Source organism: Xiphophorus couchianus, chromosome 20 (genome assembly GCF_001444195.1).
Source record: "Xiphophorus couchianus chromosome 20, X_couchianus-1.0, whole genome shotgun sequence".
Taxonomy (NCBI): domain Eukaryota; kingdom Metazoa; phylum Chordata; class Actinopteri; order Cyprinodontiformes; family Poeciliidae; genus Xiphophorus; species Xiphophorus couchianus.
Genome location: NC_040247.1, coordinates 28,802,759 through 28,818,178, shown reverse-complemented (window position 1 = coordinate 28,818,178; position 15,420 = coordinate 28,802,759). Strand labels below are relative to the sequence as shown.

At 44.2% G+C, this 15,420-nt stretch overlaps 1 protein-coding gene across 2 annotated transcripts; it reads right to left on the bottom strand.

Moving 5' to 3' along the window:
• Positions 1 to 379: 379 nt before the first annotated feature.
• Positions 380 to 14,850, bottom strand: cass4 (Cas scaffold protein family member 4). 2 transcript variants are annotated; one of them, XM_028004010.1, is made up of 7 exons: positions 14,683 to 14,850; positions 5,427 to 5,840; positions 4,737 to 4,820; positions 4,483 to 4,599; positions 2,751 to 4,049; positions 2,586 to 2,660; positions 380 to 1,241 (listed from the first exon to the last, which is right to left on the bottom strand). In XM_028004010.1, the coding sequence occupies exons 1-7, from the start codon at positions 14,833 to 14,835 to the stop codon at positions 825 to 827; spliced, it is 2,559 nt and encodes an 852-aa protein (XP_027859811.1). In that variant the 5' UTR covers positions 14,836 to 14,850; the 3' UTR covers positions 380 to 824. The 2 variants fall into 2 exon arrangements, with proteins under 2 accessions (XP_027859811.1, XP_027859812.1); XM_028004011.1 differs by lacking the exon at positions 14,683 to 14,850 and adding an exon at positions 11,697 to 12,191.
• Positions 14,851 to 15,420: the final 570 nt, after the last annotated feature.

The window sequence follows — 15,420 nt, the reverse complement described above, 5'->3', positions numbered from 1 at the left end:
CAAAATGATTCATAAGTTTGACTTGCGGTCAAACTTGTTATGGGAAGGTTAGCATTTGTGTACTGACAGGATGCAGAGTCAAAATATCATAAAAATACCACAGAAAACTGATGTCACTCTGTGTCTTTTGGGTAAGACACCTCACCCACCTTGCCTGCTGCTGATCTTCAGAGGGCCCAACAGGTGGCGCTAGTGCGTGTCAGCCTGGCCTCTGTCAGACTGCCAGGACAATGTGTGTGTGAGTGACTGAATGTACTGTGAAGTGCTTTGGGGTCTTCTGGACTTCGTGAAGTCCAGAAGACCCCAACATTAAAGCTGTAAAGCTGACTAACATTAGGCTTTCAGTGTTTAGTCATAACATCAGTGAAAATTAAACGTATTTCGGTTTTTGACATTGAACTTTATGAATGTTGAAGGTGTTTTGTACAGAAAATTTACAGAAGGCAGGATGTACATTTACCTCGGAGGTGACATTTTCTTCAAATAGAAATTTAAAAAACCCACAAAAAACGACAAAGTACATTCACCGAACGAAAATATGAATTAGAATAACAAAACCGAATTTTAACCCTATACTGAAATTGCATTTGAAAATCAGGGACAGCACATTCCAGTATGCCAAAAGTGCAACGAAGTCATCTGTGCTCATTAGAAAGATAACTCCTTCACTCATCCACGTTTAATATTGGAAACGCCTGCATTTGTTATTAAACCCGACATTTATCAAAAAGCTGTCAAGGCAGTCACTGAAATGGAAACAAACACAGGCTGATGTACGATACGTTTGCTTTTGCTCTTCAAACAAATTAGTTTGGAGCCTCCGCTCAGAGGTCGAGCGATATCCGAAATTGCTGTGCTATCTGGGCTAGTTCCTTAGCAAAGTCTTGGACTTCCAGCAGGGCCTGCTTTTCTGGGTAGTGCACAGCGGCCTTCTTGGTGGCCACGGCCAGCTGCTTGAGGAGAGCGCACAGGTGGTTGCTCTTGCACAGGAGGCTTTTGCAGGACCCTCGACGACGGGCCTCCCTGCAAAGAGTGTCCAACAGTCTCTGGCCCACCATGATGACCAGCTTACTTTGTGAGATGAACTTCTCCGGTGGCTGGTCATTTTGAAGGCTTTCCACAAACCCACCAATAGCCTTTTGAAGCGCTCCGAAGTAAAGTCGGCTGTGCTCTGACAAGGAGGTTGGCTGGTGTTCTTCTGTGCTGCTGCTGGAGTCAGACGAGTTACGCTTATTCTCAACCTGAGAAGAAAAGACATATATTTTTCTCATATTTCCTTAACATTCACATAAGAGCATTTTTTCTTAACTTTGCAACTTTGGACTGGCAAAAAGTATGGCCTTTTGACTGAAAAATGAATAAGCTGCTATAAAATAGGAAAAAAGCCATCCATCTATTATCCAACATGCTTCCCTTGTTGGGTTATGAGGGGAGGCGGTTGCCAATGGGCGAGAGGCAGGGTACGCTATCGCTGGGCAACACAGAGACAAGCAATCATGCACACACGCCTGAGGAAAATTTAGAGAGACCAATCAACCTGACAGTCATGTTTTTGGACTGTGGGAGGAGAAGCCGGAGTACCCAGAGAAAACCCACGCATGCACAGGGAGATCATGCAAACTCCATGCACAAAGAGCGCAGGTCGGCACGGCACCAGTGCTACCAACTGCGCAGCCCGGAAAAAAGCTATATAAACACAATAATAAGTAATATCTGCAGTCAAAGAAAAGATGATGGGTGGGCAGTTTTAAGAACAACTGTATTTGTTCATGAAAGCTTAGTGTTAAGGTTTGAGTAAAGTTTGGGAACCTATGTTGTTTGGGGCATCTGCCTGCAGCCAATTCGACTTGGAAGAGGGTAAGGACAAAGAGCGGGTCAAACACTTTAATGAATGGCAGACCACAGGAAATAGCTGACCTTGTGAGACCAGGAGCTAGGTCTGAGTGGAGCTCATAGAGTAATGACAGGAGGTTCAGTTGGCTCCTAGGTTGAGGCAGTTTCAGGCCTGAAAAGCTATCGGAAGCCCTTCCCACTTTACCCCACTCACATAGGTGCTATGTGAGTGGGGTAGCAGGCGAGGGTGTGGCCCCGGGCTCGCCAATCCCCCAAATCAAAACCTGCCTATAGAGCCGTCACTGGCAAGTTAAGGAGCTGTGAGTGGAGCTGGACTCAACTCCTGGGAATCAAACTGGGACCAACTGTGTTGAGGACATCTGTGTACAATGTGCCTGCTCTGCCACTGAGACATGTGATGCTCCATGTGGATGGCTGTTTTATTCAAACCTCTGTGCTTGACATAGGATGTATCTGAGAAATACCATTTTCAAGCACAAAGGTGGTTCAAAAGTGTAGTGAATGTCAAAGATCAATTTGGATGATCACATAAATTATCAAAAAGAAATGCATTGGAATTTGTGGTTGTGATTTCAGAAAATATGGGGAAAAAAGCAACAAGATATAAACTTTTCCACGGCACAGTGTTCTTCATTAAACTTGTCTTGAAGCGTATGCAAGTTGTAGGCAGGCATCTCATAAAAGATAAAAGACGAAATGCATAAAACAAAAAGAGTTGCTTAGTCACGTACCTGTTTAGAGGCTGGTGAGATGTTTTCTTTTGGACCTTTAAGTATTTCTTCTGGCTTCCTTTCTTCAAATTTTCTCTAAGAAAAACAGAAAAGTATGAACAACAGCCAAAACCGGCTTTGTATTATGTACATTGATAAAAAGAAAAAAAACATAGAATTTTTCACCTGTAGCTCTACGTAGTCATTGTCGTCTTCTTGCAATTCTTGTCCTTCTGTTTTGTCAGGACTTTTCTTGGTCTGTTTTGGACTTCTGTTGCTCACAGGCTCTTGGTCTTTTTGAGGAGTTTTAAAAAGAAGCTTACTGTTCCCATAGATGATGGACACTAGGCGCTTGACGTCGTCAGGTACAGTGCGCGCCACCATCACGAAACGATCAAGCTGGTCAGGGTTCTGGGTCTGGCCTGCATCCTGACAGAGTGTATCGAGTGGCCAGCCAGCCGTGTTCAGAGAGCTCGCCGTTTGTTGAAGGATCACACCAGAATCTTCTACTATGGACAGCTGTTTGTAGAGCCTGGTTTGCAGGTTAGTATCAGTTAAATGACGAGCATTGCCCTTAATATCAAGGGCAAAGTTGAGAAAGCATGTCACACTTGATACAATTGTCTCTGTTGCTTCCTTGATTTCTTTCAGGTGTTTCTCCAAATGGTTTTTACACCTCCAGTTACTGCTTACGAAGTCCATGAGCTGGGGCATAGCCCCGCAAATAGAATCCTGAAGCTCAAGGAGTTTTCGGCAAGCTTCTTCCTGGCTGAGTGCCACTTCTCGAAGAGGCTCAGGGGACGGTGAGCTTAAGGCCAGAGAGTCACAAGAGCTGGTGGAAGAGCTGGTGGAAGAGCTGGAGGCCGTGCTGATTCTTTGACTAAGTACTGCAGAGAGACCTGGTCTGAATTGCTCGTTTTCTGGTACCGTTGCCATCCCGCTTCCTGGGAGGTCATGAAAAGTCGTACAAGCCAAAAAGTTCCTCATCCGCTGTAGACGCACCCTTTTCAGTTCCAGAATATTTTTGTTGTCACCCCTTCTCTCAAGGGAGTTATGATCTCCTAGAGGATCACTCACCACCTGGGGGAGAGGGTCTTCTTTGGGTGGAACATCATATGGTGACTCCTCTGGCGGCTGCTGAGTTGGAGGTATGTTTGAGAGTGGGGGACAGGGGAATGCTTTAGGGGGACATAGCTTGTCAGCAATGCAAGGTTTTGGTGTATCATAGATTGAAGAGTTTGGATTGGTTTTTTGAGCAGGTATAGCGTCATAGAGCTGCCTGCAAGTAGCTCTGGGTGGCAAGGTGTCATAGGTGCCTTGGGGAAAACTTTGCTTCTCAGAACCCGCCGGTACGTCGTAGATCCACTCGTGTTTGTGGGGATTAGGAAGAGTTCTGACTCCAATGGGAACTTTATGTTGGTATTCTGTGCCTGAGGGAACAGGGATGGCATAGTCCTGAGCCAAAGATGGTGGAACTGCATGCACCTTTAAAAAAAACCAATTCAATTAGGAGCCCTATAATTCTCTAAAAACAAAGCATTCAATGAAGTAAGCATTGCACAAAACGGTTTTTGTATCAATAATCAAGTTTGGTGCTTATTTAGGACATTCAGGGGTGACTGTAGCTCTGTGGGTAGAGTAATCGCCTTGTGATTGGAAGGTTGTAGGTACGATTCCAGCTTCCTCATCACTTGTGGATGGGCCCCTAGGCAGCCCCAAAAATTATTAAGAAATAATGCTCATATCTGTTGGCCCTGGCTCAGTAAAAAAAAAAAAGTATATATAATTTGAAATTGTGAACCTACAAGAGATGAACTCATAAGCCATAATGTGACTGATAGTGAGACAGCATTTCAAAGACGGAACATTGCTAAAAAAAATCTTGTTTTAATCATTTCTGAAGACATTTGAAACTTACATAAGCGTTTGTTTGACTGTTGCTCCTTAAACTCTCCGGAGTGTCAGACGTGTTCTCCGGCTCTAAAACTGAAGCAAGAAATTTTGTCTTTGGGATTTGGCCTGGAGGTGATGATTCCTGAAAAGGAAAGAACATAAACCCATGATGTTATCTGACTGAACCTCACCCAGATGGCAATATTTAAAAAAATAAAAAATAAAAATTAGTAGAAGAAGGAAAAAAAAAGACCAATTTTGATCAATGAGTATGCTTACAACTAAAAGAGAAGTTTGTCTTGCTTGGGACGGCACATCGTAGACTTCCCTTTTTGGGCTGGAAGCAAGGCTGGAGAACGGAGGCTGCAGACATAACGGCATGTCGTTAGTGCCATGATCAAAGCTGCAGCTACCTCACTGACCCCTGCGTTAAACACATTTATGGGGACAGTGTTTTTCTCTGAAGCCTGTTGAGAAGCACATTATGCATACACTTGGCCAATTAACACAGCTTTGTAATAGAAACCATGCTGCTCAGTGGATATTAGGTGGCTACTGTCGAGGGGAACACCACTACCCTGAAGCAGAAGAGGAAATCATGAACACATGGCTGCATTTCTTCCCAACAACCTGCACCCGTACAAATTTGTGTGTGTTTCTGAGGTCCCAGGCAGTAGGGATTGCTGTTTGTAGTTAAAAGTGTCTGAAGTCCATGTCTGTTTGTCTTTTATAGGCCCATAAAGACCATATTGCAGCATGCCTATCCTGACAGAGAGCCCCCTGGTCCCCCATATGTAAGCTCTTTTGCCAGCAGGAGTTTCACAGCTTTGCATTTCTCCCCAACAGTGTACATTTCCAATAATGTAGGTTTTACCCTTCCAGAGGAGGACAAGGTGTGATTTTACACCAAAATATGTGGAACAACGGTTGACTCCTTACTTAAACTGCACACAAATGAAATTTCTGTACCTTGTTCAGGCCCAGTCCGTTTGTCTCCTGCCTCGGGATTTGGCTGCTTGGAGCTACCGAGGGCAAAGACGGGTCTTTGCACATCATGTCCATGCGTTCGTAGGTGACGGTGCTGATGGGTCGGGGTGGGCTCGGGATCTGATAGATGTTTTGCACGTTGACGTGACTTTTAGCTTTATTCATAGCGGGTTCTTCCGCGCTGTGCCTTAGGGGCCCTGCCGCAGTCACGGTCTGTGGCAGGAGCACCAGTCGGTTTGCGGGGGCTAGCCCACGTCGGCCGTGCAGGGAACAATTCCACCATCCGCTGGTGTCCGACACATTTTGCTCCATCACCATGACGATGTCGCCCTTTCTGAAGGCAAGTTCGTCCGCACACTCCGCGGCGTTGTCGTACAGAGCCTTGGCAAATTTACTCTGGAACGCAGAACAGAGAGTATGGAGATGAGGATGATGAAGCAGGCAGTATGTTAGAAAAAAAAAAAAAGACCAAAGATACAACCCATTGTCAAAAACCAAATTGTTCTTCCTCTTGCAAAACATAAGAATTAACTTGTGTTAGTCATCACAGGATGATGAAAGATGTTTCTTGTCGCTATGGAGATCTTTAGGTACGGACTGGAGCGTATCCGTCAGTGAGATCTACAATCAAGACAAAGTAGCTTCCACTATGCAGGAGGTCTGGAGTGTTTTTTACTCTGCCACAGTGCAGAATATTTAGTAAATATTAAATTGGGATATAATTGTTAAATATTGTCACACGAATATTGGTTACATTTAACCCAAATGTTTTTTTGGGTTTTTTTCTTCCATTATCATGGTAACGATACCACCCTGTTCAGCTTTGGCATCTATGGTCACAAAGTTTTGTTTTTCAAGTTTATGTGGATAAAAGACAATGAAGAAATTTTACTCTCAGGAGTATTTTTACCACGCTGTACTTTTTACTCACTTGAGCAATTTTATTATGAAGTATCGCTACTTTTACTTGAATAAAAATGTTGGATTCTCTAGCCACAAACTTATTTTAACCAAAAATTCACCACACACAGACACGCAGCTGCAGTCTTTTGTTAAAGTTTCAGAATTTTTTTATTGAATGAAACCGATTTGGAAAATATGTATTTTGCCTACTTTTGCTATTTGTTACTTATAAACTCTTATTGTCTTATTGTCATTTTGGTCCTTAAAATACAAAACATTCCACTTAACTTTATATTTTCATGTAGCTCTTTAATAATGGTAAATGACTTACAATTTGACCAGTTACTCAGTACTTGTTACCAAATACTTCCTTCAGTAATTTCTTGGACGGCTAATTTTTTTCTTTCACTTGAGTAAAATTATGTAGAAGTAGTCCTTCTCTTACTTGAGTCTAACTTTTGGGTCCTCCACCCACATGTCTCTGATGTGGCCTGCTGCTCCCTCAATGTGCTTCCTGGCCTGGCAAGTCCCACTTCACAGCTTTCATGACCAAAAAGTGCAGGACGTCGTGTCATCTACACCTTTTCACTGCTACCAACGCTCTGCCCTGAATCTGAAGACCGCACCACTCACCGCAGATGATCTGTGCCTTCTTCAACCCTCAGGGGTCTTTCTATCATCTACAGCAGTAAACTACACCACAAGAGACCCCGTATCGGGACCCAGTTGAGACCATATACCAGATGTAGTTGCAAATGAAATAGTTTTGGTTTTAAACGGCCTAACATTCTCTGTATTTTCACTTCCTGTTTGTGCTTCCTACAGAAAGATAAATGAAAACCACGTTTCTGCACCGTTCCTCTGGCAGGCTGTGCAAAGCGGGAGCCCGTTTTGCTCATCGCGTACCAAGCCCGAGGCGAACCGCCGCCGCTTTGTCCGAATGCATCCCTTCTTCGCCCGCTGCGCTCCCCCGTTGTGCTTTACGTGCCCATGCCACATCCCACGCATGGGAAATCGAACCCTGACCAGGCCACAGGAAGTGTAGCAACAGTGACATCCTCTTTTGCTGTGATGGCTCTTGTGGTGAGAGAGCTGTGAGGAAGACAAACCTTTTGGGGGGGAGGAAGATGACATATATTTCTAAACTAGAACCGCAAAGTCTGATGAGTTCACAGCCAACACTCGGCGGTCAGATGTGTTGCACGGGTGTATGCACTGCTGGCCTTACTGATTCACACAGACTTATCAGCGGCACCGAGCATTTCTGTGAGGAGGTGTTCGCGGTAAAACGTTTTAGTTTTTCGCAGTCGAAATATCATCTTGCACGGTGTCTGGTGCTGTTGCGTGTAGGTGGTTACTGAAAGTTCCCCGCAAGCATGCGGTGGCAGCTGCCTTTGAGCAAAGCCTTGCCCGCAGCAGAGTTTGAGTCCGACGATAAGACAATGGGTGCAGGCCACGTTCCTGTGTGGACTTTGAGAAAATGTTGGGACAAATTCTAAATACTCGACAGATCAAGAAGGTGTAAAGTCTACAAAGTGACCTTTTCACATGCTGCAGGGAAGAATTTGGGACATGCGATGTTTAAAATCGTAACAATCTGCTGTTGGTTAGTTTGGCGCACAAAGACAGTGAAACGCAGCGGTCACAAAATCTTATCAAGTTTCTTTGGTCCAGTTTCCAGTGCAAACATCTTAGTACACTTGAAATAAGACAAAATAACTTATAAGTAACTTCTTGGGAAGATATAGGAGCTTGTAAATAATTGTTTAATATCGATGGAAACGTTCTAGTTCCATTGGGAAATTATTTTACTTACAACGTGGAAAATATCTTGTTGTCAAGTCAAATAATCTGCCAGTGGAACTAGAACGTTTCCATCAATGTTGAGGAATTGTTGACTTAAAACAAGCTCTGAGAAATTACTTGTTTTGTCTTATTTAAAGCTTACTAAGATATTTGCACTAGAAACCAGACCAAAATTATTTGGTACCAGTTTTGTGTCTTTGCAGTGCCTGGATAATCGTGGAATCGACTACAAACAGATCGGTTTACCAGAACGGCCTTTACTACAGCCGACCAAACCGATCTGTAGAAAAATCGGCGAGAAAACTGATTAATAACTCATTTCAAATTTAGGACTCATTTGTGGCTCATTTTCAGGTTTTCTGCTTTTTAAAATCTAGAAATGCCACCGGTGGGCGGCGTGAATGCCACGGTTCATGCCACGGACCAGACACTCCCACACCTTTTCAACCCACCTCGCTCCATCTGTCTGTACTTCCCTGTTATTGAGTGGTCAGCCTCACACATGTGAAGAAGTGTGCCATGGAGCCAGGGATAAATAAAGGCAGCAGGCCTCGCCCGGCCCTCCCTGCAACAAAGAGGCCTTTCACCATCAGACATCGACACACTCGGCACCTGTCGCGATGCGAGCCTGCGCAGCGCGCTCACAACAGCAGACCTCGAAGCAAAACACACACACGCATACACACTGGCTTTCTAATCCTTTGGGTCATGCTACAGACATGCAGCAATGGCCAGCCCTTTAAGGCTTCCCTTCTACCTTCACTCTGGAAAACAGATTAGTGGTCCTGCCGTGACTGTTACGTGCTTTCGCTGCATCCTCAATGTCTGATGCTCTATTTGCGACCCGTTCTGTCATGGTACATGTGTGTAAAAACAATAAAATAGGTAGTTTCATTCATAGCACTTCCACCACAACCTGGTCTAGTTTTTGCTATTTAAATTCCTCATTTCAAAGTCGTTCAAACCACAAGTTGACCTTTGAAATGCTCGGAGTTCAGCTGGATTGTCCTGAGGACACCCCGCCCCCCCACGGCCTTGTGTTGGCCGTGTGTCTGTGCGCTGACCACTGCTTTGCAGTAACAATGTCAGCTTCAGCTGTGACTCTGGGATTCCTGCACGCGCCTGCCTGTTTGGATCAGCCGCACGGACAGCTGGGCCCCGAGCCCCTCACAGCCCCAGCTGCCTCTGCCCGTCCCCCTGCCGGACCTAAGCCAGTGTTCGAACGTGGAGTTCGCCTCGTTTGTCCGTCCGACCCGGTTGAAAGCTCCCAAAAATCAGCAGCACAACTAACAGGCATTAATCACCGACTGAAGGAGGCTTTGAAATGAAAGATTTCCCCCATCTACAACTTATCTGCTGTGACTTTCGAACAGTCTTACACGACAGGTTGAGCGAACAAGATTTGCCCCCAAATGTTGCTAAATTCATTAGACAAATTTAGCAACATTTGGGTAGAGCAAGGAATTGATTGGATGAGAGGAAAGGATCTTTTAGCGATATATACAGAAAAAAAGAGACACTGCAGCAGGGCTATACACTGCAAAACCCCTAAATCTTACCAAGTATTTTTGGTAAGATTTCTAGTGCAAACGTCTTGGTACACTTGGAATAAGACAAAACTACTTGCAAGTAACTTTTCATCAAGATATAGGAGATTGTTTTAATTTGATAATTTTTTTAGATTGATGAAAAAGTTCTAGTTCAATTGGCTGATAATTCCACTTACATCATGGGAAAAATGAATTGTTTTAAGTGACATAATCTGCCAAAGGAATTAATACTTTTCAATCAGTAATAAGGAATTAAGCTCCAGTATCTTGCTGAAAAGCTACTAATAAGTTAGTTTTGTCTTATTTTCAAGTGTTGTGAGATATTTACACTAAAACCGAAAGAAAAATCCCTGGTAAAATTTTGTGTTTTTGCAGTGCGACCTGGCATCGTCATCATTAGAAATATGACCCGATTCCTGGGTTAGAAAATACCACAACTGTAAATTGGAGAGCAACAAACTCGACAATGAGTCGGTGTCTTTGATCTTTTCGGTTTCAGCTGCGGCTCCAGCGAAGACAAATGTCCGCCGCGGCGGACTGGCTGCTCAACTCTTCACAAGCCGCCGGGAGCAAATTATCTATGACTTAATACTGACCCAAAGTTAACACACGTCACCCACGAGTTTGGCAACGCCGCCTTTGAGTCACACAGCACTGCACAAACACGGTTGCAGAACTCTGGCAGAAGCGAGGGACGGAGCAGTCATTGTTTCTGTGTAAAGCCAAAGGGAAACAATTTGTCAAGTTTGTTGGGTTCTTAGACTGCAGGTTGATTTGTGGTTACGATTAGCGCCGCTTAAAATTGTTGCATTATGGGATGCGGTGCGGCGCAGTAGAGGAGGTCTAGCCCATATGTGGATGCTGCTGTCAAGGGGTTCTGGTCCCAACGTGGGAACCATTGTCTCTTGTCCTCCATCTCGACCCGTTTCCTGTCTGAATTCTGGGAATTATGAAGGAACCATGCAGAGAGGATCCGTCTGAGAATATTGAGGAGGAATCAAAATGGTTTTAAAATAAAACAAAGCGCTATTTTAGCGTTTTCTATTTTACGCATGTCGGCCCTATTTTTATATTAGGCTCTATCTCAGGAAACATTTCGCATGTTTCCATTCCTAGGGAGTGGGACGATCACTGGTGGCGCACCTCTCCAACCTCCACTTCCTGTGTTATCAGGAAGTCGTCGGCGTTCTGCGTAAGTTAATGCAAACATGACAGCGCCTTAAAAGGTTCTGAAAACAGCACTGGCCCAAACTGCAGCAGCGTCGTTTGTTACTGCTTTTTACGGATCTTAAAGTCTCACTTGAGGAATTCTGAACCGTCCCTTTAAATTATATGATGGTTGCCACGACAAATGAAACAAAGTATTTGAACCCTGAGGGTCGGCCTTCTATTTACACAGAGGCACTAACGTCAGACCGGGCCACCGTGTGGGAACACCACCTTCTTTTCTCCGGCCTTTGGCCCTTTGACAGACAGGTCGCGACCCCGGCGTCGGGTCAGCGCCTCATCCATCATCCCTCCAGACGTGCAGCAGAGACTGCACAACAGAGACCACTTCCTGTCTGAGTAGACGTTGACTGGAACGTAGAGATTCAGCGATCCTCCCGGCCAAAGGTGAAACATTAGATTTCCCATAATTCTGTGGGGGAAATCGAGTGTTCCACATTAGACGGACAAATCTCTGGGCAAAAACACAGAAACGGTTTTGTTTGATGCACAGGGATTCTGCTTCTCCTCCACATTTCACGGCAGACCTCAGCGTAGTGTAAATGGAGGCTAACGAAGTAGATCACAAACTGTTCTTGGTTGCCATTTTGTCCTGCTAGCTCCTAAAGGTAGCATGAGAAATGGACCAGCTGTATTCTGGTGTTAATAAATGGAATTCATGGACTCAACTCACTGACTCTTCTTCAACCTCATACATCAAGAACTCAGCAGGGAGAACGGATAATTCTCCACAGAGTGAATAAAAGAAAAGGTTTCTTGAACAAACCGACGTCGACGGCCGCAGATGATGTGACGTTTCTCTGCAACTTGGCAGAACGCCAGATAAAACTGACGCCCAATCTTCATGACGTTAGAAGCGCACGTCTAGCTGAAGCAGTGACCAGAGTGAGCAGAAATAACGCAGTACGCAACGCCACACGTGGGACAAGCTGGGGACACCGGAGGGGGGGACATGCAGGACAGTCTGCGTGGACAGCCTGAGCTCTTCCAAACAGCGGCGCGGCCGCTTCTTATCTCACTGCTCACACTCTGGCTTCTTGTCACCCGTCACTTCCTCACTCTCGTCCCTGCGCGCTCGCGCTTCTCATGGAGAACAAAGCAGAACACGCAGCCGCCGCTTTCCTGTCGTTCCACGAGTGTCGTAAACCGCAGCACTCGTCATTCCTCCTTCGGATCGTTTTTGGGGGGAGGGATTGAGTTCAAGCCTCTTCGTTCTTTTTCACGCACTGCAAAAACACAAAATCTTTCCAAGTATTTTTGCTCTAGTTTCTAGTGCAAGCATCTTGGTACACTTGCAATAAAACAAAACTAACTTACAAATAACTTGTCAAGAAGACATGGACGCTTGTTTTAAGTAAATAATTCCTTAATATTGAGGAAAAGGTTCTAGTTCCTTTCGCAGCTTATGTCAAGTTAAACAAGACAATTTTTGCCCATGACAAAAGTGAAATAATCTGCCAATGGAACTGGCACTTTTTAAATCAAAATTAAGGAATTAGTGACTTAAAACAAGCTCCTATATTTTGCTGAAAAGTTACTTAAAAGTTAGATTTGTCTTATTTCAAATGTACTAAGGCATTCGCATTAGAAACTAGATCAAAAACACTTGGTACGACTTAATGTTTTTACAGTGTGATTTGGTCTCCCAGCGCACACACACACACACCCACACACACACACACGCGCACACACACACACACAGCTGGCTTCACTGCACCGTAATACAAAACAGTTCAATAATAAATGGGCTGATGAAACATGAGTACAATAAAAAAAAAAAAAAAGAAGATGGATACGTGGGCGCAAACTACACAGCCGCTAGTAAAATCTGCTGCGTCTGCATCGCAGCACGCTGCCGCGCCTGCGCACATCAAGCTCGAGTAAAAAACACGCTTTACTTTGCATCATTCTTCATAACCTCAACCAACTAATGAATGATATTGAATAGTGCAGCAGTAGCAAAACAAAGGAAGCGAGCATAAAGATCAATCTGATGGAAAAGAGAGAAAAATAAAAGAATTTTTTTTTTTTTTAAAAACCCAGCAGATCCAGAGGTTAAAGAGGTTCTGATGCATTCGTGTCGTTCGGTTCCGTGTCAGGCAGAACTTAGTGTTTATGTCCTTCACTGCTCTACCGAACAAGGAAGAGACTCTTCATCACGGACTACTCGCCTCCTTCTCATTGGTTAAAGGAAGTCAAACGTTCATGTTGTAAAATTAATCTCTTTTTCAAAACGTTGCCATGTTACCCGGGATGATGTAGAGCAGGGCTGTTGAGTTCGTTTTCATTTTGGACCGAATCAAAGATCTGAATGTTCATGAAGGGCCCGTTGTGCCAGTATGTATTATAAAAGCCATTAAACTGTCAAAAATATCAATAAATAACTTTTTTTTCAGCATTCAATAAGTTATTCTTAAAATTAAATCATTTATCTGAACATCTTTTCACACTGATCAGTCCATGCTGTAATTATTAACAGTTTTTGTCGGTTTTTTAAAATCAAAATCACAGATTTTGTGGCACTAATTTAGAAATATTTGTAAGGATTTTTTTTATATTTGAGCTAATATGACGTTAAATGTGACTTTTTATTAATCGCCATATCAGTCACAGACTATAACTTGACATCAAGTAAGACTGAGGCAGCTGTTATTTAAACCCAATGCTTAGCTTTTAGCTAATTTTGAGAAAAATCTGCAGTAAAAAGAGAGAAAAAAAAATAAAAAATCAGAAAGAAATGTGAGGATCTGTTGATTTTGTACGAGCTTTACATATTTGTTCAAAAGCTAGGGGTTTTTTCCAACAACAACAACAACAAAACAACTGATAAACTGGTGTAGTTTGGAGTCTAGAGGGCCACAGAAGAATCTACGGCAGGCCACATTTGGCTCCCGGGCCTCGAGTTTGACACACGTGATAAATATATATATGTTTTTTTTTTTTTTCTTGCTGTCCGTATCAAGCCTGACATTTATTGAACTGGATCCTGAACTGAACTTAGAGCCGAGTCAACTTTGCTCATTTGGTTGTGGGAAAAACCAGCAGGCGAGTCCGTCAGCTTAACGCAGAGCACGAAGGGAACATGGAGTTAAAACTGGTCCTGATGCTGCCATGGCCGGTTTCTGCTCCCGGCAGCAGCAGCAGCACATGAGACTTCCTGAAATAGTCCTCACGAAACCGAAAAAAGAACGACTCCGATTCCAAATAACCCTGCAGAACGGAAGTTCCACCAGGTCAGTCAAATTACTCATCAGCCAAAGCAGTCTATTTTTACAGAGTGGGTGATGATGATGATGAGTTCGGTTGAATAGAGCGGCAAAAGGGGAATTATCAGAGTGATGCATTTAATTTTTCTCACTACAGTGAGATCACAGTAACTCTGGGATATTTAGCAACGGATCCTTCAGTTCTGGAACCACGGATCACTTCTTCTTCTTCTTCTCTTACTGGGGGAAACTTTTAATTCTTCTCCCAGATGTTGCAGACTGCCCAGCTCCTCCTGGGTTCCTTCCGTCCGACCTCACAGAAATATTTAAAAAACTGTTTTCATTTCTGCAACCTCCAGTCTCACGAGTGGAAGCTGAAGCGGTTCGTAGAAAACACACACACCGAGTCCCAGCAGCTCAGTCTGACATCCCAGCAACAGCACACCAAGTTCTGGACCCAGCAAACACACAAACACGTCCCGCTAAAGATCCACCAGACCTCCCCTCAGGGTGAGGGGGGGGAAGAAAAAGCCCAGCAGGACTCACCATGGTTGATCTGCAGTGTGTCCACAGCGCGTCCTCACTGGACCATCGCAGCAGGACGGAGTGAGTGAGTGAGCTGCCCGGCGGAGCTCCTCGCTGCGTCTGAGCTGTCAGAGCCCCGGCTGGGGCGGAGCTCCTGTCACAGAGCCAGAGCATTTCCTGCAGCTCCAATTGGTCACACAGCAAATTCCCCCTCCCCCACCTAATGCTGCAACTCTCCCTACACTTTTCTACTCCGGACTTCAGAGAATCAGCTCTGTTAAGGGGAACTATGCTAATTTCTACGAGTTTACTTTTCCAACTAACTCCAGAAATGATGGGGTTTTTTTGGTCAAGTTTGTCATATTCTTCCCAATGTGGGACTGATTTCTGAAGATACTGAGTGCGGGTGGAAGGGGTTGTTTGTAGCTGGACATTCTTGTTGGTTTTCTCAGGGTTGCCGGGACAACGTGGATGTAGCGTCTGGGAGAACTGGGCTGCTGTGTGGAGGGATGAAAAATCCACTGTAATCGCACTTAAAATCTTACAAAGTAATTTTGCTCTACTTTCAAGAGCAAGTATTTTTGTATGCTTGAAATAAGACAAAACTAACTTACAAGTAACTTTTCAGCAAAGAAAGGAGCTTGTTTTGAGTAAATAATTCCTTAATGCTGATGAAAAAGTGCTACTTCCATTGGCAGATTATTTCACTTCAGACATTTAAGGAATGAATTTAAAACAAGCTCCTGTGTCTTGCTAAAA